Source organism: Oncorhynchus kisutch, linkage group LG22, assembly GCF_002021735.2.
Source record: "Oncorhynchus kisutch isolate 150728-3 linkage group LG22, Okis_V2, whole genome shotgun sequence".
NCBI classification, from domain to species: domain Eukaryota; kingdom Metazoa; phylum Chordata; class Actinopteri; order Salmoniformes; family Salmonidae; genus Oncorhynchus; species Oncorhynchus kisutch.
In genome coordinates this window covers 31,904,713-31,931,521 of record NC_034195.2, presented here as the reverse complement: position 1 = coordinate 31,931,521, position 26,809 = coordinate 31,904,713, and the positions used below count along the sequence as shown (strand labels likewise).

At 42.0% G+C, this 26,809-nt stretch overlaps 1 protein-coding gene across 5 annotated transcripts in view; it reads right to left on the bottom strand.

Annotated features, from left to right (window-relative positions):
* The window catches only part of LOC109867613 (SH3 and multiple ankyrin repeat domains protein 3), a 263,943-nt gene that overhangs the window by 194,902 nt on the left and 42,232 nt on the right, over positions 1 to 26,809 (bottom strand). For all 5 annotated transcript variants that reach the window (XR_004204842.1, XM_031801754.1, XM_031801755.1 and 2 more), the window contains exons 2-3: positions 18,746 to 18,949; positions 12,609 to 12,680 (exon numbers count right to left, since the gene is read on the bottom strand). Coding sequence is in view for 4 of the 5 variants with exons in the window: in XM_031801754.1 (XP_031657614.1) it covers positions 12,609 to 12,680; positions 18,746 to 18,949 (276 nt within the window). In the remaining variant the exon portion in view is untranslated. The remainder of the gene's footprint in view (positions 1 to 12,608; positions 12,681 to 18,745; positions 18,950 to 26,809) is intronic.

Sequence of the window (26,809 nt, the reverse complement as noted above, 5' to 3'; positions counted from 1 at the left end):
ACACTATATCCCTACCACACCTAGCTAGTTACAGTCAGTGTGCAGTAAACACTATATCCCTACCACACCTAGCTAGTTACAGTCAGTGTGCATTAAGACACTATATCCCTACCACACCTAGCTAGTTACAGTCAGTGTGCATTAAGACACTATATCCCTACCACACCTAGCTAGTTACAGTCAGTGTGCATTAAGACACTATATCCCTACCACACCTAGCTAGTTACAGTCAGTGTGCATTAAGACACTATATCCCTACCACACCTAGCTAGTTACAGTCAGTGTGCAGTAAACACTATATCCCTACCACACCTAGCTAGTTACAGTCAGTGTGCATTAAGACACTATATCCCTACCACACCTAGCTAGTTACAGTCAGTGTGCATTAAGACACTATATCCCTACCACACCTAGCTAGTTACAGTCAGTGTGCAGTAAACACTATATCCCTACCACACCTAGCTAGTTACAGTCAGTGTGCAGTAAACACTATATCCCTACCACACCTAGCTAGTTACAGTCAGTGTGCATTAAGACACTATATCCCTACCACACCTAGCTAGTTAGTCAGTGTGCATTAAGAAACTATATCCCTACCACACCTAGCTAGTTACAGTCAGTGTGCAGTAAACACTTTATCCCTACCACACCTAGCTAGTTACAGTCAGTGTGCAGTAAACACTATATCCCTACCACACCTAGCTAGTTACAGTCAGTGTGCAGTAAACACTATATCCCTACCACACCTAGCTAGATACAGTCAGTGTGCACTAAACACTATATCCCTACCACACCTAGCTAGTTACAGTCAGTGTGCAGTAAACACTATATCCCTACCACACCTAGCTAGTTACAGTCAGTGTGCACTAAACACTTTATCCCTACCACACCTAGCTAGTTACAGTCAGTGTGCATTGAGACACTATATCCCTACCACACCTAGCTAGTTACAGTCAGTGTGCATTAAGACACTATATCCCTACAACACCTAGCTAGTTACAGTCAGTGTGCAGTAAACACTATATCCCTACCACACCTAGCTAGTTACAGTCAGTGTGCAGTAAACACTATATCCCTACCACACCTAGCTAGTTACAGTCAGTGTGCAGTAAACACTATATCCCTACCACACCTAGCTAGTTACAGTCAGTGTGCAGTAAACACTATATCCCTACCACACCTAGCTAGTTACAGTCAGTGTGCAGTAAACACTATATCCCTACCACACCTAGCTAGTTACAGTCAGTGTGCATTGAGACACTATATCCCTACCACACCTAGCTAGTTACAGTCAGTGTGAAGTAAACACTATATCCCTACCACACCTAGCTAGTTACAGTCAGTGTGCAGTAAACACTATATCCCTACCACACCTTGCTAGTTACAGTCAGTGTGAAGTAAACACTATATCCCTACCACACCTAGCTAGTTAGTCAGTGTGCAGTAAACACTATATCCCTACCACACCTAACTAGTTACAGTCAGTGTGCACTAAACACTATATCCCTAACACACCTAACTAGTTACAGTCAGTGTGCACTAAACACTATATCCCTACCACACCTAACTAGTTACAGTCAGTGTGCAGTAAACACTTTATCCCTACCACACCTAGCTAGTTACAGTCAGTGTGCACTAAACACTTTATCCCTACCACACCTAGCTAGTTACAGTCAGTGTGCATTGAGACACTATATCCCTACCACACCTAGCTAGTTACAGTCAGTGTGCATTAAGACACTATATCCCTACCACACCTAGGTAGTTACAGTCAGTGGGCAGTAAACACTATATCCCTACCACACCTAGCTAGTTACAGTCAGTGTGCATTAAGACACTATATCCCTACCACACCTAGCTAGTTACAGTCAGTGTGCACTAAACACTATATCCCTACCACACCTAGCTAGTTACAGTCAGTGTGCAGTAAACACTATATCCCTACCACACCTAGCTAGTTACAGTCAGTGTGCATTGAGACACTATATCCCTACCACACCTAGCTAGTTACAGTCAGTGTGAAGTAAACACTATATCCCTACCACACCTAGCTAGTTACAGTCAGTGTGCAGTAAACACTATATCCCTACCACACCTAGCTAGTTACAGTCAGTGTGCAGTAAACACTATATCCCTACCACACCTAACTAGTTACAGTCAGTGTGCACTAAACACTATATCCCTAATACACCTAACTAGTTACAGTCAGTGTGCACTAAACACTATATACCTACCACACCTAACTAGTTACAGTCAGTGTGCAGTAAACACTATATCCCTACCACACCTAACTAGTTACAGTCAGTGTGCACTAAACACTATATCCCTACCACACCTAGCTAGTTACAGTCAGTGTGCAGTAAACACTATATCCCTACCACACCTAACTAGTTACAGTCAGTGTGCATTAAGACACTATATCCCTACCACACCTAGCTAGTTACAGTCAGTGTGAAGTAAACACTATATCCCTACCACACCTAGCTAGTTACAGTCAGTGTGCAGTAAACACTATATCCCTACCACACCTAGCTAGTTACAGTCAGTGTGCATTAAGACACTATATCCCTACCACACCTAGCTAGTTACAGTCAGTGTGCATTAAGACACTATATCCCTACCACACCTAGCTAGTTACAGTCAGTGTGCAGTAAACACTATATCCCTACCACACCTAGCTAGTTACAGTCAGTGTGCAGTAAACACTATATCCCTACCACACCTAGCTAGTTACAGTCAGTGTGCATTAAGACACTATATCCCTACCACACCTAGCTAGTTACAGTCAGTGTGCAGTAAACACTATATCCCTACCACACCTAGCTAGTTACAGTCAGTGTGCATTAAGACACTATATCCCTACCACACCTAGCTAGTTACAGTCAGTGTGCATTAAGACACTATATCCCTACCACACCTAGCTAGTTACAGTCAGTGTGCATTAAGACACTATATCCCTACCACACCTAGCTAGTTACAGTCAGTGTGCATTAAGACACTATATCCCTACCACACCTAGCTAGTTACAGTCAGTGTGCATTAAGACACTATATCCCTACCACACCTAGCTAGTTACAGTCAGTGTGCAGTAAACACTATATCCCTACCACACCTAGCTAGTTACAGTCAGTGTGCATTAAGACACTATATCCCTACCACACCTAGCTAGTTACAGTCAGTGTGCATTAAGACACTATATCCCTACCACACCTAGCTAGTTACAGTCAGTGTGCAGTAAACACTATATCCCTACCACACCTAGCTAGTTACAGTCAGTGTGCAGTAAACACTATATCCCTACCACACCTAGCTAGTTACAGTCAGTGTGCATTAAGACACTATATCCCTACCACACCTAGCTAGTTAGTCAGTGTGCATTAAGAAACTATATCCCTACCACACCTAGCTAGTTACAGTCAGTGTGCAGTAAACACTTTATCCCTACCACACCTAGCTAGTTACAGTCAGTGTGCAGTAAACACTATATCCCTACCACACCTAGCTAGTTACAGTCAGTGTGCAGTAAACACTATATCCCTACCACACCTAGCTAGATACAGTCAGTGTGCACTAAACACTATATCCCTACCACACCTAGCTAGTTACAGTCAGTGTGCAGTAAACACTATATCCCTACCACACCTAGCTAGTTACAGTCAGTGTGCACTAAGACACTATATCCCTACCACACCTAGCTAGTTACAGTCAGTGTGCAGTGAGACACTATATCCCTACCACACCTAGCTAGTTACAGTCAGTGTGCATTAAGACACTATATCCCTACCACACCTAGCTAGTTACAGTCAGTGTGCAGTAAACACTATATCCCTACCACACCTAGCTAGTTACAGTCAGTGTGCAGTAAACACTATATCCCTACCACACCTAGCTAGTTACAGTCAGTGTGCAGTAAACACTATATCCCTACCACACCTAGCTAGTTACAGTCAGTGTGCAGTAAACACTATATCCCTACCACACCTAGCTAGTTACAGTCAGTGTGCAGTAAACACTATATCCCTACCACACCTAGCTAGTTACAGTCAGTGTGCAGTAAACACTATATCCCTACCACACCTAGCTAGTTACAGTCAGTGTGCAGTAAACACTATATCCCTACCACACCTAGCTAGTTACAGTCAGCGTGCAGTAAACACTATATCCCTACCACACCTAGCTAGTTACAGTCAGTGTGCAGTAAACACTATATCCCTACCACACCTACTAGATACAGTCAGTGAGCACTAAACAACTTATCCCTACCACACCTAGCTAGTTACAGTCAGTGTGCAGTAAACACTATATCCCTACCACACCTAGCTAGTTACAGTCAGTGTGGCATTAAGACACTATATCCCTACCACACCTAGCTAGTTACAGTCAGTGTGCAGTAACACTATAACACTATATCCCTACCACACCTAGCTAGTTACAGTCAGTGTGCAGTAAACACTATATCCCTACCACACCTAGCTAGTTACAGGCAGTGCAGTAAACACTAGATCCCTACCACACCTAGCTAGTTACAGTCAGTGTGCAGTAAACACTATATCCCTACCACACCTAGCTAGTTACAGTCAGTGTGCAGTAAACACTTAATCCCTACCACACCTAGCTAGTTACAGTCAGTGTGCAGTAAACACTATATCCCTACCACACCTAGCTAGTTACAGTCAGTGTGCAGTAAACACTATATCCCTACCACACCTAGCTAGTTAGAGTCAGTGTGCAGTAAACACTATATCCCTACCACACCTAGCTAGTACAGTCAGTGTGAAGTAAACACTATATCCCTACCACACCTAGCTAGTTACAGTCAGTGTGCAGGTAAACACTATATCCCTACCACACCTAGCTAGTTACAGTCAGTGTGCATTAAGACACTATATCCCTACCACACCTAGCTAGTTACAGTCAGTGTGCAGTAAACACTATATCCCTACCACACCTAGCTAGTTACAGGCAGGTGATTAAGAACTAATCCTACACACCTAGCTAGTTACAGTCAGTGTGCAGTAAACACTATATCCCTACCACACCTAGCTAGTTACAGTCAGTGTGATTAAGACACTATATCCCTACCACACCTAGCTAGTTACAGTCAGTGTGCAGTAAACACTATATCCCTACCACACCTAGCTAGTTACAGTCAGTGTGCAGTAAACACTATATCCCTACCACACCTAGCTAGTTACAGTCAGTGTGCATTAAGGACACTATATCCCTACCACACCTAGCTAGTTACAGTCAGTGTGCAGTTAAACACTATATCCCTACCACACCTAGCTAGTTACAGTCAGTGTGCATTAAGACACTATATCCCTACCACACCTAGCTAGTTACAGTCAGTGTGCATTAAGACACTATATCCCTACCACACCTAGCTAGTTACAGTCAGTGTGCATTAAGACACTATATCCCTACCACACCTAGCTAGTTACAGTCAGTGTGCATTAAGACACTATATCCCTACCACACCTAGCTAGTTACAGTCAGTGTGCAGTAAACACTATATCCCTACCACACCTAGCTAGTTACAGTCAGTGTGCAGTAAACACTATATCCCTACCACACCTAGCTAGTTACAGTCAGTGTGCATTAAGACACTATATCCCTACCACACCTAGCTAGTTACAGTCAGTGTGCATTAAGACACTATATCCCTACCACACCTAGCTAGTTACAGTCAGTGTGCAGTAAACACTATATCCCTACCACACCTAGCTAGTTACAGTCAGTGTGCAGTAAACACTATATCCCTACCACACCTAGCTAGTTACAGTCAGTGTGCAGTAAACACTATATCCCTACCACACCTAGCTAGTTACAGTCAGTGTGCATTAAGACACTATATCCATACCACACCTAGCTAGTTACAGTCAGTGTGCATTAAGACACTATATCCCTACCACACCTAGCTAGTTACAGTCAGTGTGCAGTAAACACTATATCCCTACCACACCTAGCTAGTTACAGTCAGTGTGCATTAAGACACTATATCCCTACCACACCTAGCTAGTTACAGTCAGTGTGCACTAAACACTATATCCCTACCACACCTAGCTAGTTACAGTCAGTGTGCAGTAAACACTATATCCCTACCACACCTAGCTAGTTACAGTCAGTGTGCAGTAAACACTATATCCCTACCACACCTAGCTAGTTACAGTCAGTGTGCAGTAAACACTATATCCCTACCACACCTAGCTAGTTACAGTCAGTGTGCAGTAAACACTATATCCCTACCACACCTAGCTAGTTACAGTCAGTGTGCAGTAAACACTATATCCCTACCACACCTAGCTAGATACAGTCAGTGTGCACTAAACACTTTATCCCTACCACACCTAGCTAGTTACAGTCAGTGTGCAGTAAACACTATATCCCTACCACACCTAGCTAGTTACAGTCAGTGTGCATTAAGACACTATATCCCTACCACACCTAGCTAGTTACAGTCAGTGTGCAGTAAACACTATATCCCTACCACACCTAGCTAGTTACAGTCAGTGTGCAGTAAACACTATATCCCTACCACACCTAGCTAGTTACAGTCAGTGTGCAGTAAACACTATATCCCTACCACACCTAGCTAGTTACAGTCAGTGTGCAGTAAACACTTTATCCCTACCACACCTAGCTAGTTACAGTCAGTGTGCAGTAAACACTATATCCCTACCACACCTAGCTAGTTACAGTCAGTGTGCAGTAAACACTATATCCCTACCACACCTAGCTAGTTAGAGTCAGTGTGCAGTAAACACTATATCCCTACCACACCTAGCTAGTTACAGTCAGTGTGAAGTAAACACTATATCCCTACCACACCTAGCTAGTTACAGTCAGTGTGCAGTAAACACTATATCCCTACCACACCTAGCTAGTTACAGTCAGTGTGCATTAAGACACTATATCCCTACCACACCTAGCTAGTTACAGTCAGTGTGCAGTAAACACTATATCCCTACCACACCTAGCTAGTTACAGTCAGTGTGCAGTAAACACTATATCCCTACCACACCTAGCTAGTTACAGTCAGTGTGCATTAAGACACTCTATCCCTACCACACCTAGCTAGTTACAGTCAGTGTGCAGTAAACACTATATCCCTACCACACCTAGCTAGTTACAGTCAGTGTGCATTAAGACACTATATCCCTACCACACCTAGCTAGTTACAGTCAGTGTGCATTAAGACACTATATCCCTACCACACCTAGCTAGTTACAGTCAGTGTGCATTAAGACACTATATCCCTAACACACCTAGCTAGTTACAGTCAGTGTGCAGTAAACACTATATCCCTACCACACCTAGCTAGTTACAGTCAGTGTGCAGTAAACACTATATCCCTACCACACCTAGCTAGTTACAGTCAGTGTGCAGTAAACACTATATCCCTACCACACCTAGCTAGTTACAGTCAGTGTGCAGTAAACACTATATCCCTACCACACCTAGCTAGTTACAGTCAGTGTGCAGTAAACACTATATCCCTACCACACCTAGCTAGTTACAGTCAGTGTGCAGTAAACACTATATCCCTACCACACCTAGCTAGTTACAGTCAGTGTGCAGTAAACACTATATCCCTACCACACCTAGCTAGTTACAGTCAGTGTGCAGTAAACACTATATCCCTACCACACCTAGCTAGATACAGTCAGTGTGCACTAAACACTTTATCCCTACCACACCTAGCTAGTTACAGTCAGTGTGCAGTAAACACTATATCCCTACCACACCTAGCTAGTTACAGTCAGTGTGCATTAAGACACTATATCCCTACCACACCTAGCTAGTTACAGTCAGTGTGCAGTAAACACTATATCCCTACCACACCTAGCTAGTTACAGTCAGTGTGCAGTAAACACTATATCCCTACCACACCTAGCTAGTTACAGTCAGTGTGCAGTAAACACTATATCCCTACCACACCTAGCTAGTTACAGTCAGTGTGCAGTAAACACTTTATCCCTACCACACCTAGCTAGTTACAGTCAGTGTGCAGTAAACACTATATCCCTACCACACCTAGCTAGTTACAGTCAGTGTGCAGTAAACACTATATCCCTACCACACCTAGCTAGTTAGAGTCAGTGTGCAGTAAACACTATATCCCTACCACACCTAGCTAGTTACAGTCAGTGTGAAGTAAACACTATATCCCTACCACACCTAGCTAGTTACAGTCAGTGTGCAGTAAACACTATATCCCTACCACACCTAGCTAGTTACAGTCAGTGTGCATTAAGACACTATATCCCTACCACACCTAGCTAGTTACAGTCAGTGTGCAGTAAACACTATATCCCTACCACACCTAGCTAGTTACAGTCAGTGTGCAGTAAACACTATATCCCTACCACACCTAGCTAGTTACAGTCAGTGTGCATTAAGACACTCTATCCCTACCACACCTAGCTAGTTACAGTCAGTGTGCAGTAAACACTATATCCCTACCACACCTAGCTAGTTACAGTCAGTGTGCATTAAGACACTATATCCCTACCACACCTAGCTAGTTACAGTCAGTGTGCATTAAGACACTATATCCCTACCACACCTAGCTAGTTACAGTCAGTGTGCATTAAGACACTATATCCCTAACACACCTAGCTAGTTACAGTCAGTGTGCAGTAAACACTATATCCCTACCACACCTAGCTAGTTACAGTCAGTGTGCAGTAAACACTATATCCCTACCACACCTAGCTAGTTACAGTCAGTGTGCAGTAAACACTATATCCCTACCACACCTAGCTAGTTACAGTCAGTGTGCAGTAAACACTATATCCATACCACACCTAGCTAGTTACAGTCAGTGTGCATTAAGACACTATATCCCTACCACACCTAGCTAGTTACAGTCAGTGTGCAGTAAACACTATATCCCTACCACACCTAGCTAGTTAAAGTCAGTGTGCAGTAAGACACTATATCCCTACCACACCTAGCTAGTTACAGTCAGTGTGCATTAAGACACTATATCCCTACCACACCTAGCTAGTTACAGTCAGTGTGCATTAAGACACTATATCCCTACCACACCTAGCTAGTTACAGTCAGTGTGCATTAAGACACTATATCCCTACCACACCTAGCTAGTTACAGTCAGTGTGCATTAAGACACTATATCCCTACCACACCTAGCTAGTTACAGTCAGTGTGCAGTAAACACTATATCCCTACCACACCTAGCTAGTTACAGTCAGTGTGCAGTAAACACTATATCCCTACCACACCTAGCTAGTTACAGTCAGTGTGCAGTAAACACTATATCCCTACCACACCTAGCTAGTTACAGTCAGTGTGCAGTAAACACTATATCCCTACCACACCTAGCTAGTTACAGTCAGTGTGCATTAAGACACTAAATCCCTACCACACCTAGCTAGTTACAGTCAGTGTGCAGTAAACACTATATCCCTACCACACCTAGCTAGTTACAGTCAGTGTGCAGTAAGACACTATATCCCTACCACACCTAGCTAGTTACAGTCAGTGTGCAGTAAACACTATATCCCTACCACACCTAGCTAGTTACAGTCAGTGTGCATTAAGACACTATATCCCTACCACACCTAGCTAGTTACAGTCAGTGTGCATTAAGACACTATATCCCTACCACACCTAGCTAGTTACAGTCAGTGTGCATTAAGACACTATATCCCTACCACACCTAGCTAGTTACAGTCAGTGTGCATTAAGACACTATATCGCTACCACACCTAGCTAGTTACAGTCAGTGTGCAGTAAACACTATATCCCTACCACACCTAGCTAGTTACAGTCAGTGTGCAGTAAACACTATATCCCTACCACACCTAGCTAGTTACAGTCAGTGTGCATTAAGACACTATATCCCTACCACACCTAGCTAGTTACAGTCAGTGTGCATTAAGACACTATATCCCTACCACACCTAGCTAGTTACAGTCAGTGTGCATTAAGACACTATCTCCCTACCACACCTAGCTAGTTACAGTCAGTGTGCAGTAAACACTATATCCCTACCACACCTAGCTAGTTACAGTCAGTGTGCAGTAAACACTATATCCCTACCACACCTAGCTAGTTACAGTCAGTGTGCAGTAAACACTATATCCCTACCACACCTAGCTAGTTACAGTCAGTGTGCAGTAAACACTATATCCCTACCACACCTAGCTAGTTACAGTCAGTGTGCATTAAGACACTATATCCCTACCACACCTAGCTAGTTACAGTCAGTGTGCAGTAAACACTATATCCCTACCACACCTAGCTAGTTACAGTCAGTGTGCAGTAAGACACTATATCCCTACCACACCTAGCTAGTTACAGTCAGTGTGCAGTAAACACTATATCCCTACCACACCTAGCTAGTTACAGTCAGTGTGCATTAAGACACTATATCCCTACCACACCTAGCTAGTTACAGTCAGTGTGCATTAAGACACTATATCCCTACCACACCTAGCTAGTTACAGTCAGTGTGCATTAAGACACTATATCCCTACCACACCTAGCTAGTTACAGTCAGTGTGCATTAAGACACTATATCCCTACCACACCTAGCTAGTTACAGTCAGTGTGCAGTAAACACTATATCCCTACCACACCTAGCTAGTTACAGTCAGTGTGCAGTAAACACTATATCCCTACCACACCTAGCTAGTTACAGTCAGTGTGCATTAAGACACTATATCCCTACCACACCTAGCTAGTTACAGTCAGTGTGCATTAAGACACTATATCCCTACCACACCTAGCTAGTTACAGTCAGTGTGCATTAAGACACTATATCCCTACCACACCTAGCTAGTTACAGTCAGTGTGCAGTAAACACTATATCCCTACCACACCTAGCTAGTTACAGTCAGTGTGCAGTAAACACTATATCCCTACCACACCTAGCTAGTTACAGTCAGTGTGCAGTAAACACTATATCCCTACCACACCTAGCTAGTTACAGTCAGTGTGCAGTAAACACTATATCCCTACCACACCTAGCTAGTTACAGTCAGTGTGCAGTAAACACTATATCCCTACCACACCTAGCTAGTTACAGTCAGTGTGCAGTAAACACTATATCCCTACCACACCTAGCTAGTTACAGTCAGTGTGCAGTAAGACACTATATCCCTACCACACCTAGCTAGTTACAGTCAGTGTGCATTAAGACACTATATCCCTACCACACCTAGCTAGTTACAGTCAGTGTGCATTAAGACACTATATCCCTACCACACCTAGCTAGTTACAGTCAGTGTGCAGTAAACACTATATCCCTACCACACCTAGCTAGTTACAGTCAGTGTGCAGTAAACACTATATCCCTACCACACCTAGCTAGTTACAGTCAGTGTGCAGTAAACACTATATCCCTTCCACACCTAGCTAGTTACAGTCAGTGTGCATTAAGACACTAAATCCCTACCACACCTAGCTAGTTACAGTCAGTGTGCAGTAAACACTATATCCCTACCACACCTAGCTAGTTACAGTCAGTGTGCAGTAAACACTATATCCCTACCACACCTAGCTAGTTACAGTCAGTGTGCAGTAAACACTATATCCCTACCACACCTAGCTAGTTACAGTCAGTGTGCAGTAAACACTATATCCCTACCACACCTAGCTAGTTACAGTCAGTGTGCAGTAAACACTATATCCCTACCACACCTAGCTAGTTACAGTCAGTGTGCAGTAAGACACTATATCCCTACCACACCTAGCTAGTTACAGTCAGTGTGCATTAAGACACTATATCCCTACCACACCTAGCTAGTTACAGTCAGTGTGCATTAAGACACTATATCCCTACTAAACATGAAAGAGACAGAATAGACTAAGGCTGCAGTGACATTAAAGAGTATATTCTTTCTTTCTCTTTCTTTCTCTCGTTCTCACTCTTCCTCTTGTTCTCTCTCTTTCGTTCTTGCTGCCTCCCTCCCCATCTCTTTCATACTTTAAATCTCTCTCTCTCTGTGTCTCTCTCGCTCCGTCTCTCTCTGTGTCTCTCTCTCTCTCTCTCTGTCTCTCCGTCTCTTGCTCCGTCTCTCTCTCTCTCTCTGTCTCTCCATCTCTTGCTCCGTCTCTCTCGCTCCGTCTCTCTCGCTCCGTCTCTCTCGCTCTGTCTCTGTGTCTCTATGCACATTCCTGCTCTAGCCTGTGTCAGATATGATGTGTCAGTCACACAGTCCCATAGCTCATCTTTGTCCAGCCTGCTCTGATTCTGTTTATTCAATAAAGCAGTCATTTAGCAAGCATTGATGACAGCAGGAATATTTATATTAAACAGAACAATAAGCCAACATTAATACGTGAATGTCATTAGAGACCACTCAGTTGCAGATGGCCATGGTCCTTCACACACACAGTGAGGAAAAATCAGCTGGTGATGGGCCATTCTCACCAGTGTAAATCTCCTGCCCTCTGATGGGGATGTCAATGCATGCAGTTCTCTCTGCTCTTTCTCTCTTATATATACAGCCTGCCGCCTCAGAATGAGATAGGCTCTGGCCATGTGCACGTATGGTGTATTTTCTATTAAAATCACACATCTCCAAATATATAAAAGCTCAGAACGACTATACCAAACCGGGCTGTGTGTGTGTTCTTACCTTGGTGTGTAGTTTGGAGAGCTGCTTGTCATCCAGGTGGGACTGTGTGTAGAGACGTCTCTTATAGCGGAACTGGGAGAGGAACACACAGAGACATGGTTACTGGAATAACACTATATTAGTTTATCTGCTAGTTTGTTAGTAAATAAAACTATTCTAGATTAAAAGTCAGATATCCCCTGCCTGCCATACTCAATCTGTCAACAGCAATGTTTATTAGTCCGGTTACAAACCACTGATTTGATAGACAGGTCTCACTGAACACTGTCAGACTATAGCTAAAACATGTAAACCTTGGGGTGGAGAGGCGATTGTGTGTGTTTGTGTGTGTATATGTGTCTGTGTGAGTGTGTATTTCTTTCTACATTATCAGGACCCCAATGTCCTTACAATTCACCTAAATGTCCTGACACGGTAGGAAAACAATAACTTTTTTCATGTCCTGAATTTGTTAAAATGCTATTTTAAGCTTAAGGGTTAGGTTTAGTGTTTTGGGGTTAAGGTTAGGATTAGGTTTAGGTACAAAAGTCCTGAAATTTCATGAAAATAAAGCTCTCTGTGTGTGTGTGTGTGTGTGTGTACGTGCGTGTGTGTGCGTGTGTGTGTGTGTACGTGCGCGTGTGTGTGTGTGTGTGTGTGTGTGTGTGTGTGTGTGTGTGTGTGTGTGTGTGTGTGTGTGTGTGTGTGTGTGTGTGTGTGCGCGCGCTTTAGGAGTATAAATCTATGGGAGGGCAGAGGGTAGTGAGGCTGGACTAATCTGTCACTCATATCTATAAACTCCTGCCCTGAGGGAGGGAAGGCTGATCTGTTGATCAATGTTATTGAAGAGATGCGCCCTCTACCTACCCATAGATTTACACTCCTAAAGAACACACACACACACACACACACACACACACACACAAAGCCCTAGGCTGTTAGCGAATGTCTAAATGTGCAGGACCTATCATGTGGCACTGAGCCCCATAGTGTCCCTGTGGAATATAGGGTTAAACTAAGCTATAACTATGACTGCCTGGCATACAGTACACACAGAAACATAGCTACTATAAAGATGTTGTTACCACTTATCTCTTATTTTTAGGGCACAGTGCCCTTGGAAGCTAGACATTTTTTGGTAGTCCATGGTAGCATGAGGGTTTGGTGTTACAAATTGGGAAGGTGTACATTACGTGGGAGGAATTGAACACTTCAAATATCTAATTATCAAGACACAGTAAATCCCTTGGGCTTCTAAACATCATCATTCTGGCCAATGTGTCCTCTTCTCCGTTGTCTCTCTTCCGTGAAGTGGTCGAGGAGAGTGTCAATTCTTTAGCAGTTAAATGGAAGAAGTTCCTCCTCTCCTCAATTTGGCGAGGAAGTACAAGTGTATCCTACCCAAGTCCTTAGCGGACAAATTTAGAAATCTGCCACACCCCCTTTGAATCGTCTATTGTAAAAACCATAAACTACTTATCCTTTTACCTATAAAATGTCTTGCACAACTAAGTACATTTGTTTTATCAGTTCTTACATTTATTTTGGGATTCCAACCTGTAAACATAATTTGCCTGATGGCACACGATTGGAGGAGTCTAATTTCATACAAGCGCATTTTCGTCTAGTTTCCACTCTCTTCGCCGCCTCTCCTCAACTACCTTTGACCTTTATCAAAAGGAGTCCAGAGAGGATGGAGGACAGAGGGCGCAGGAGTTGAGCAAATCCAATTGAGAAAAGGCCGACTTCAGTCCTATTCTACGTGCATCAAGGATTTACCTGCAGACATTCTGCTACCTGAACATGATGCAACTACCTGCAATAACAACATCATCTACTGTTGCTGAATCCATAACACCTGGAGAAAACAATCTGTATTTAGGGAGAAACAGAGCACTTTGCTGATAAGAAAACGATGACATTTTCAAAGCCCACAGGAAAGGAACATTTTGTATTTAAACAATGTCGGCTGACTTTTAATAAATCAAACAATGGATATTATAGAATCATTCACTGCAGAAGGCTGGAGTGCACTCTAGTGAGCTATGTATCTATCTATTTATGGCTCTCCCTCACTCCAGAATTTTGAGAGAGATCTAACGATGTTTACTCTATTGACTGTAAAAACATCACATTGGCTGAGTTTCTATATGATCACAAACCATGATCGACACAGGCTACAAATAACTGCTAGAGATGACAGCTGGGAGCTGGGAACACTGCTGTCTGAGTGTGATTATCGCTGCTGAGTTCCACACATATATTATGCACACATCTTACTCACAGAGCAGACTGGATAATTGAATAATTGACAGGTGACATCAATCTCCTAGTGTTCTCTCGGGGGAGAAGGCATACGACAGCAACACAATGAACCAAAGTTAATTGTAAGGATTTTTTTCTATTAATAATGTAAAATGAACATCTGTACAATAAGACGAATGTGAATGCCAAGTTACAGAGGAGGAACTTATTGATGCAGTTAAATCCTTTAAGTTTGGGAAACCTGCAGGGCTGGATGGCATACCTGTTGAGGGATACCAATCCTTTTTTCAACCACTCCTATAATAATGGTAGATTATCAGATACTCAACAAGAAAGTCTGATTTCAAGTGGTAAATATAAAGATCCAGTCCATAAAAAATGTGAGGCCCCTTACAGTGTTGTGATGCAAAAATTATAGCAAAATGGTATTGTCATATATTATTCATCCTAATCAGACAGGTTTTTTTTACATGGAGGATACACTGGAGATAATATAAGACAAGTATCTGAAACAATAAAACACTAAGAAAAATCTGGGAAACCAGGCCAGGCATTCATAGCTGACTTTGAAAAGGCTTTTGACAAAGTACAACTGGAATTTATATATAAATGCCTGGAATATTTAAATGTTGGAGAATACAGTGCCTTCAGAAAGTACAGACCCCTTGACTTTTTCCACATTTTTTACGTTATAGACATTCTAAAATATATATGTACCTCAATCTACACGCAATACCCCAGACTTTGGCAAATTTATTTAAAAAAAATAAAAAATGAAATTTCACATTTGCATAAGTATTCAGACCCTTTACTCAGTACTTTGTTGAAGCACATTTGGCAACGATTACAGCCTGGAGTATTCTTGGGTATGACAGTACAAGCTTGGCACACCTCTATTTGGGGAGTTTTTACTATTCTTCTCTGCATATCCTTTCAAACTCTATCAGGTTAGATTGGGTTCAAGTCCAGGCTCTTGCTGGGCCACCTAAGGAAATTCAGAAACTTGTCCCAAAGCCACTCCTGCGTTGTCTTGACTGTGTGCTTAGGTTCCTTCTCTTCACCCCAGTCTGAGGTCCTGAGCACTCTGGAGCAGGTTTTCATCAAGGATCTCTCTTTACTTTGCTCCGTTCATCTTTGCTTCGATCCTGACTAGTCTCCCAGTCCCTGCCGCTGAAAAACATCCCCACAGCATGATGCTGACACCACCAAGCTTCACTGTAGGGATGGTGCCAGGTTTCCTCCAGACGTGACACTTGGCATTCAGGCCAAAGAGTTCAATATTGGTTTCATCAGACAAGAGAATCTTGTTTCTCATGGTCTGAGAGTCTATAGGTGCCTTTTGGCAAACTCCAAGCAGGCTCCCCCGATTGCTCAGTTTGGCTGGACGGACAGACTCTAGGAAGAGTCTTGGTGGTTCCAAACATCTTCCATTTAAGAATGATGGAGGCCACTGTGTTATTGGGGACCTTCAACGCTGCAGAAATGTTTTGGTACCCTTCCCCAGATCTGTGCTTCGACGCGATCCTGTCTCGGAGAGCTATGGACAATTCCTTCGCCCTCATGGCTTTGTTTTTGCTCTGACATGCACTGTCAACTATGGGACCTTATATAGACAGTTGTGTGCCTTTCCAAATCATGTCCAATCAATTGAATTTAGCACAGGTGGACTCCAATCAAGTTGTAGCAATATCTCAAGGATGACCAATGGAAACAGGATGAACCTGAGCTCAATTTCGAGTCTCATAGCAAAAGGTCTGAATACTTAAGTAAATATGGTATTTATATTTTTAATACATTTGCTAAAATGTCTAAAAACGGTTTTAGTTTTGTCATTATGGGGTATTGTGTGGAGATTACTGAGGATTTAAAAAAAATGTAATACATTTTTGAATAAGGCTGTTATGTAACAAAATGTCAAAAAAGTCAAGAGGTCTATGTACTTTCCAAAGGCACTGTATTTTATACAATGGGTTAAAGTTATGTATAGTAACCATAGGTGTAAAACAGTAAATAATGGCTTCTTCTCAGAAAGTATTAAACTGTCAAGGGGAGTAAAACAAGGTTGTCCACTATTGGCATATCTATTTATTATGGCCATCCAAATTTTAGATCAGATCAAACAAATATTTCAAGTGGCTCAGTACAATACATTTTAATAAAACATTTGCAAAAATGGATAAGATCTTGCTACCATGGAAAGGAAAATATCTATTTGTGAAAAAATCACCCTGATTAACTCTTTAGTCACATCCCAGTTTACCTATTTGCTTATGGCCTTACCTACCGACTTGTTTTTTAAAATTATATTAGCAAGAAATAATCCATTTTATCTGGAACAGTAAGCCAGATACAATTAAATAGGCCTATTTATATAATGAATATTAATTCAGAGGGCAGAAATTATTAAGTATTAAAGCATTAGACCTCAGTTATACTTAAATCTGAACTGGATTTCTAGCAGATTAGTAAGAATGTCTCACCTCACGTTCAAGAATGGCCTTTTTATCTTTATTCAGATTACAACCTCTCACTTACGGATATTTGAAAATTAAATCATCTTCAAAATATCGTTATTTAAAAAACAATCCATAGAAATTTGGTTTCAACTTCAGTTTAATACACCAGAAAACAAATATTATGGTTAAACTCAAATATACAAATTGATTTAAAAAAAACATTATGCATAAATAAATAAATAAAAAGATGTATAATCTTTGTAAATTATATCATAAATAAGACTGGTGGAGTTATGTCACACATGTAGCGATCCAAAATATATGGAAATGTCAGCTCTACTCAAAATTACAACCAACGAATTGCAGCATTACCACAAAAATGGAAGAGGTAAGTGGAAGGGGGAGAAAGTAAGCAACTTGTCTGTCGGCCCTGCATTAAATACCATAATTGGTTAAAGAAAATTGTGCTGAATAAAAAAGTATACCAGTTTCATTTAAGGACCAACAAATTGACAGCTGTCCCATCTAGAATAATTGGGAAGAGATTTTCGGTGTACCGAATCCATGGCACATGGTAACAACTGATAAACATAACGACGCCGGATTCAAAACTTTTTCAATTTAAATTATTATACAAAATTATTGCAACCAACAGAATGTTATTTATATGGGGATACAACCATCCCATCTCTATAGATTTTACTGCAAAGAGACAGAATCACTTGATCATTTGTTTTGGCACTGTCCATATGTAGCTTGTTTTTGGTCACAGGTTCAAGAAGGGCTGAAGAATTGTAACATTTACCTGCAGCTAACTCTGCAAATAGCACTGCTGGATGATTTGAAAAGTCATAGTCAATTGATCAATGATATAGTAATACGCTGAGAAAAAAATGTTTATCTTTAATTTACAATCTGTTGAACCTATGAGAATGGAAAGTTTCAGAACTTTTGTGAAACTTCACAGCACAGTTGAAAATGGCAAATAGAATGAAACTGAATGGTCTTCAGAGATATGTGAAAGGGGTTGAGGGTAGCTGAAGGATGGGACTAAAAACAAACAAAAGATAAATATTGTAAATGATATTATGTCCGTAAATGTATACAGTATGTGTAAGCTAGAAGTAGAAGCCTAAGTGTTGTTGTCCATTAGTTTACTCCAATTAGGGGGAGGGGTGGTAGGGTTTGGGGAAACTAAACAATATATGGGGGATTGGAAATTATGCAGACAATTTCATTGATGGAAGCCACAATCTATCTGCAATATTAAAGCTGATGAACCCAATAAACTAGAACAACAACAAAAAACACCATGACAGCAACAGGACAGAGAACACACACTCACACACACAGAAACAAACATCCACATACAACACATATTAAATAGACCTTAACACACACATAGAAACATGTTAATGAGAGAGGGGGCAGGCCTACCTCCAGGTATGGTACAGGGGTAGCAGAAGGCAGTGGGTATTCCTTCAGCTGCCTCTCCTCATCCAGGAACTTGCCAGCCTTTCCATTGTGAGCTGGCTGGAAGAGGCCGTAGTTCAGCACGTCCTTCAGGCTCTGGTTCAGAGTACACAGGATATGCTGCTTAGATAACCAGATAGGAGCGTCCACGTCGAACTTCATACATTTCTGAAGGGAGAGAGGAGAGAGCAGGGGACAGTTATGAGTTAGGAGAGGTTAATAATGCAGTGTGTGAATACCTAAACAAATGAAAACACACACACAATCCCAGTGCAACCCTCACACCACCTTACAGACTGCAGTACAGAGAGAGATAGAGGGAGAGAGAGATCATGCATATACCTATATAATGAACTAAATCATTCACACAGTTATCAAATCATTGATAAATGATTTCCTGCCAGAGAATTCTCAAAAGGGTGGTGCTAGAAACCCTTGACCCGATAAGAGCTTGCAGCACTAGACTCAGGAAGTCAGATTAAACACTGGCATAGGCTCTCCCATCTCAGGCCCCTAGCATATCTTAACATTTAAATGATACATCATGATGCATGCTCTCAATGTTACCTGGAGGTATTGAGGTTAAGTGTCTGGCTCAGGAACAGGACTGAAGCCAACTATGCCATACAGTATTCAGGATATGATCATCAGTGACCATCTGATCAGCAGTCCATCTATTCATGCACACTGTATAGAGTTTATTCCTAATCATACTATAACGTTAAAACCATACATGTTATATACTGTATATAACCACATTTACCACATACCCACATACCACATTTAGGAGCGCTGAGCTATACAGAAAACACTGAAAGAATTCAGAGAGAAGGGAGAGACCGGAGAGAAGAGAGGGAGAGAGAGAGCAAAAACTGTTTTCAGGAGGTGGATACACCCCACCAGCAATAAATCAATCCAATGCATGACTGCAACATCAATACACAAGCATCCAACCACAGTACATCTGTTACCTCCCATCAGTACACCACAACCACAGTACATCTGTTACCTCCCATCAGTACACCACAACCACAGAACATCTGTTACCTCCCATCAGTACACCACAACCACAGAACATCTGTTACCTCCCATCAGTACACCACAACCACAGAACATCTGTTACCTCCCATCAGTACACCACAACCACAGAACATCTGTTACCTCCCATCAGTACACCACAACCACAGAACATCTGTTACCTCCCATTAGTACACCACAACCACAGAACATCTGTTACCTCCCATCAGTACACCACAACCACAGTACATCTGTTACCTCCCATCAGTACACCACAACCACAGTACATCTGTTACCTCCCATCAGTACACCACAACCACAGAACATCTGTTACCTCCCATCAGTACACCACAACCACAGAACATCTGTTACCTCCCATCAGTACACCACAACCACAGAACATCTGTTACCTCCCATCAGTACACCACAACCACAGAACATATGTTACCTCCCATCAGTACACCACAACCACAGAACATATGTTACCTCCCATCAGTACACCACAAGTACAGCCCCATGTCAATACACAAACATAGAACAAAGCCAGCACAGCTCTGTGTGTACAGTGATAACATCACCAACACCTCAACTATAAGACACCAGTATCAAAACCACATAGCAGCAGCATCACCATCCTCCCACTGTCTCTACTCTGTCTTTCACTGCACAATTAAACGCACGCACACACACACACAGTTCTTATCACAAACACTGTCATTCCCTCTTCAGGGACTCCTCTTCTGCCATTTGCTTGCTCAGAGAAAATAATTTGTTTTTCTCCAAACCCTACAAAACTGACATCAAATACAGCTTTGAAACCAACTCCCTCTTACCTTGGAGAAAGACTGGAGTTGACTTTATTTTACGGGACACAGGGAGAGAAAACATTGACGGAAGATAGGCAACCAGAGAACCGAGAGAGAGAGAGAGAACCGAGAGAGAGAGAGAGAACCGAGAGAGAGAACCGAGAGAGAGAGAGAGAGAGAGAGAGAGAGAGAGAGAGAGAGAGAGAGGAAGAGATTAAGAGAAATGAGGCCGCAATGGATGTTGCTGGGGTTGTTTTCAACACAAACTTACCAATGATGCTGATTGCTGTGATAAGGCTCTGCTATAGAATCTTACCCTGAAAACTTTACAACCTAACCTATTCTTCAATTAAGGCCCTATTAACGGTCCAGTTGACCGTTTTTGTCAAACAAAGTCATCTCTAAACAGAGTATCAAAGCCAATGATGTTCTTTCAAAACGCTTCTTCACCCACGTGTGTTTTGGCTCTGGCCCAACCCATCGTTTTTTGGGACCAATCAGAATGGTTCGAATGTGTTTGCGTTTTAGAATTGTCGGGGAGGTCCAGGCTCATTGCGGAGAAGAAACTAACATCCATGAGCGTATCGTTTGGCTGGAGCAAGGAGTATTCTAAGACCTGATTCAGCTACTCAAGGTCTTGAGGATCCTCCCTAGAGCTGGGGCAAAATCCTGTCCCTTATCGGACAAACCGATAAGTAGAGTCAAGATGCTCCCCACTGTCTGGTGTGAAACACCATAGCATTCTCAGTACCATTGTTGTCTACACTGAGGCTGGACAGACCTTCAGCGCCCTTTCTTCTCTTACAGTTTCTTTTTCATCCAAATAGCTTTTCCCTCTCTCCTTTCTGCTTCCTCCCTTCTTCATATCCAGTAAAGTCTGCCTTCTCTGTCAACTGTCTTGTGCAGCTAACACTCCTCTCTCGCTCCTCTCCATCCTTACCCTCTCTTCCTCTTCTCCCCATCTGCTAACCCTATGTGCCTCCTCTTCCATTATCCTCTTTTCTCCCTTGTCTCCCCCTCCCTCCAGCCACCCCTTTTGCCTTCCCTCTCTCCCTAAAGAATATCTCCCTCCTCCCTTGTCTCCCCCTCCCTCCAGCCACCCCTTTTGCCTTCCCTCTCTCCCTAAAGAATATCTCCCTCCTCCCTTTCTTCCTCTATGAACTGCAGTGCAGGGTCAGCCTGATAGGACAGAATAGAGAGAGAGAGAAAGAGAGGGGGGGGGGGTAGAGAAGAAAGCATATGATAACATGATAACAAGTATGAATATGCATGGAAAAAAAGAAAGACAGAGGCCCGGTCCCCTGAGAGAGAAAAAGAGTGGGAGGTGAATGAAAAAGAGACAGATAGTTACTCCTTACTCAGCACTTTCTTCACCTACAGCAGCGATTAGTCAGTGAAATGACAGTAGAGAACAGAAGAGGACAAACAGTACCTTCAGAAAGAATTGACACCCCTTTACTTTTCCCACATTTTGTTGTGTTACAAAGTGGGAATAAAATGGATTACAATGTTTTGGTCCACGATCTACACACACTGCTCTAATGTCAAAGTGGAAGAAAAATTCTAACATTTGTAAAAAAGGAATGAAAAATAAAACACTAATGTATCTTGATGAAACAAAAATTCATCCCCCAGAGTCAATACATGTTAGAATCTTTAGAAGCGATTACAGCTGTGAGTCTTTCTGGGTAAGTCTCTAAGAGCTTTGAAAACCTGGATTGTACAATATTTGCACATTATGCTATAAAAAATACTTCAAGGTCTGTCAAGTTGGTTGTTGATCATTGCTAGACAGCCATTTTCAGGTCTTGCCATCCATTTTCAAGCCGATTTAAGTCAGTACTGTAACTAGGCCACTCAGGAACATTCAACGTTGTCATGGTAAGCAACTCCAGTGTATATTTGGCCTTGTGTTTTAGGTTATTGTCCTGCTGAAAGGTGAATTTGTCTACTCTGTCTGTTGAAAAGTAGACAACCAAGTTTTCCTCTAGGATTTTGCCTGTGCTAAGCTCTATTTTATTTATGTTATCCTAAAGAAAACTCCATAGTTGTTGCCGATGACAAGCATACCCATAACATGATGCAGTCACCACCATGCTTGAAAATATGAAGAGTGGTACTCAGTGATGTGTTTGCCCCAAACATAACGCTTTGTATTAAGGACATATTTTTTTGCATTTTTACTTTAGTGCCGTATTGCAAACAGGATGCATGCTTTGGAATATTTTTTTTCTGTACATTTTTCTGTCCCTCTATTTACAAGTAGGTTAGTATTGTGCAGTAAGTACAATGTTGCTGAGCCATCCTCAGTTTTCTCCTATCACAGCAATTAAACTCCATAACTACCAATAGGTGGCGTTCTTTGCAAGGCATTGGAAAACCTCCCTGGTCTTTGTGGTAGAATCTGTGTTTGAAATTCATTGCTCGACTGAGGGACCTGAAAGATACAGTACATTCTGAAAGTTACAGCCTTTAAAAAAAAATGGATTACATTTTTTAAAAATCCTCATCAACCTACACACAGTACCCCATAATAAAAAGAGAACACCATTTTTTTCTTGCACATTTATTAAAAATAAAAACATAAATACCATATTTACATTAGTATTCAGACCCTTTGCTATGAGACTCTAAATTGAGCTCAGGTGCATCCTGTTTCCATTGATCATCCTTGAGATGTTTCTACAACTAGATTGGAGTCCACCTGTGGTAAATTCAATTGATTGGACATGATTTGGAAAGGCAAACACCTGTCTATATAAGGTCCCACAGTTGACAGTGCATGTCATAGCAAAAACCAATCCATGAGGTATAACCAAGCCATGAGGTAAAACCAAGACATGAGTGGTGGCAGCATCATGCTGTGGGGATGTTTTTCAGCGGCAGGGACCGGGAGACTAATCAGGATCGAGGGAAAGATGAACGGAGCAAAGTACAGAGAGATCCTTGATGAAAACCTGCTCTAGAGTGCTCAGGACCTCAGACTGAGGCAAAGGTTCACCTTTTAACAGGACAACCACCCTAAGCACACAGCCAAGACAACGCAGGAGTGGCTCTGAATGTCTCTGAATGCCCTTGAGTGGCCCAGTCAGCGACGCTCCCCATCCAACCTGACAGAGCTTGAGAGGATCTGCAGAGAAAAATGGGAGGAACTCCCCAAATAGAGGCGTGCCAAGCTTGTAGTGTCATACCCACGAAGACTCGAGGCTTTAATCGCTGCCAAGCCTGCTTCAACAAAATACTGAGTAAAGGATCTGAATTCTTATGCAAATGTGATATTTCAGTGTTCTATTTTTAATACATTGCAAACATTTCTAAAAACCTGTTTTTGCTTTGTCATTATAGGGTATTGTGTATCGATTGAGAGAGATTATACGCAACGATACCAAGAAACTGTCCAAAAGTCCTCCTCCATTCCTGTCACTATTGAAAGAGATCGTGATACCTCACATCTCAAAATAGGGCTACTTATTAATGTTAGATCCCTTACTTCAAAGGCAATTATAGTCAATTAACTAATCACTGATCATAATCTTGATGTGATTGGCCTGACTGAAACATGGCTTAAGCCTGATGAATTTACTGTGTTAAATGAGGCCTCACCTCCTGGTTACACTAGTGACCATATCCCCCGTGCATCCCGCAAAGGCGAAGGTGTTGCTAACATTTACGATAGCAAATTTATATTTACAAAAAAAAAGACATGTTCATCTTTTGAGCTTCTAGTCATGATATCTATGCAGCCTACTCAATCACTTTTTATAGCTACTGTTTACAGGCCTCCTGGGCCATATACAGCATTCCTCATTGAGTTCCCTGAATTCCTATCGGACCTTGAAGTCATAGCAGATAATATTCTAATTTTTTGGTGACTTTAATATTCACATGGAAACGTCCACAGACCCACTCAAAGGCTTTCGGAGCCATCATCGACTCAGTGGGTTTTGTCCAACATGTCTCTGGACCTACTCACTGTCACAGTCATACTCTGGACCTAGTTTTGTCCCATGGAATAAATGCTGTGGATCTTAATGTTTTTCCTCATAATCCTGGACTATCGGACCACCATTTTATTACGTTTGCAATTGCAACTAATAATCTGCTCAGACCCCAAACAAGGAGCATCAAAAGTCGTGCTATAAATTCACAGACAACACAAAGATTCCTTGATGCCCTTTCAGACTCCCTCTGCCTACCCAAGGACGTCAGAGGACAAAAATCAGTTAACCACCTAACTGAGGAACTCAATTTAACCTTGCGCAATACCCTAGATGCAGTTGCACCCCTAAAAACTAAAAACATTTCTCAGAAGAAACTAGCTCCCTGGTATACAGAAAATACCCGAGCTCTGGAGCAAGCTTCCAGAAAATTGGAACGGAAATGGCGCCACACCAAACTGGAAGTCTTCCGACAAGCTGGGAAAGACAGTACCGTGCAGTATCGAAGAGACCTTACTGCTGCTTGATCATCCTATTTTTCCAACTTAATTGAGGAAAATAAGAACAATCCGAAATGTATTTTTGATGCTGTCGCAAAGCTAACTAAAAAGCAGCATTCCCCAAGTGAGGATGGCTTTCACTTCAGCAGTAATAAATTCATGAACTTCTTTGAGGAAAAGATCATGATTATTAGAAAGCAAATTACGGACTCCTCTTTAAATCTGCGTATTCCTTCAAAGCTCAGTTGTCCTGAGTCTACACAACTCTGCCAGGACCCAGGATCAAGAGAGACACTCAGGTGTTTTAGTACTATATCTCTTGACACACTGATGAAAATAATCATGGCCTCTAAACCTTCAAGCTGCATACTGGACCCTATTCCAACTAAACTACTGAAAGCGCTGCTTCCTGTGCTTGGCCCTCCTATGTTGAACATAATAAACGGCTCTCTATCCACCAGATGTGTACCAAACTCACTAAAAGTGGCAGTAATAAAGCCTCTCTTGAAAAAGCCAAACCTTGACCCAGAAAATATAAAAAACTATCGGCCTATATCGAATCTTCCATTCCTCTCAAAAAGGTTAGGAAAGGCTGTTGCGCAGCAACTCACTGCTTTCCTGAAGACAAACAATGTATACGAAATGCTTCAGTCTAGTTTTAGACCCCATCATAGCACTGAGACTGCACTTGTGAAGGTGGTAAATTACCTTTTAATGGCATCAGACCGAGGCTCTGCATCTGTCCTCGTGCTCCTAGACCTTAGTGCTGCTTTTGATACCATCGATCACCACATTCTTTTGGAGAGATTGGAAACCCAAATTGGTCTACACGGACAAGTTCTGGCCTGGTTTAGATCTTATCTGTCGGAAAGATGTCATTTTGTCTCTGTGGATGGTTTGTCCTCTGACAAATCAACTGTAAATTTCGGTGTTCCTCAAGGTTCCGTTTTAGGACCACTATTGTCTTCACTATATATTTTACCTCTTGGGGATGTCATTCGAAAACATAATGTTAACTTTCACTGCTATGTGGATGACACACAGCTGTACATTTCAATGAAACATGGTGAAGTCCCAAAATTGCCCTCGCTTGAAGCCTGTGTTCCAGACATAAGGAAGTGGATGGCTGAAAACGTTCTACTTTTAAACTCAGACAAAACATAGATGCTTGTTCTAGGTCCCAAGAAACAAAGAGATCTTCTGTTGAATCTGACAATTCATCTTAATGGTTGTACAGTCGTCTCAAATAAAACTGTGAAGGACCTCGGCATTACTCTGGACCCTGATCTCTCTTTTGACGAAATGAATCCATACTTTTGTTACTTCTAGGTTAGACTACTGCAATGCTCTACTTTCCGGCTACCTGGATAAAGCACTAAATAAACTTCAGTTAGTGCTAAATACGGCTGCTAGAATCCTGACTAGAACCAATTTTTTTTTAATCATATTACTCCAGTGCTAGCCTCTCTACACTGGCTTCCTGTCAAGGCAAGGGCTGATTTAAAGGTTTTACTGCTAACCGAAAAAGCATTACATGGGCTTGCTCCTACCTATCTCTCTGATTTGGTCCTGCCTTACATACCTACTACACGTATGCTACGGTCACAAGACGCAGGCCTCCTAATTGTCCCTAGAATTTCTAAGCAAACAGCTGGAGGCAAGGCTTTCTCCTATAGAGCTCCATTTTTATGAAATGGTCTGCCTACCCATGTGAAAAACGCAAACTCGGTCTCAACCTTTAATTCTTTACTGAAGACTCATCTCTTT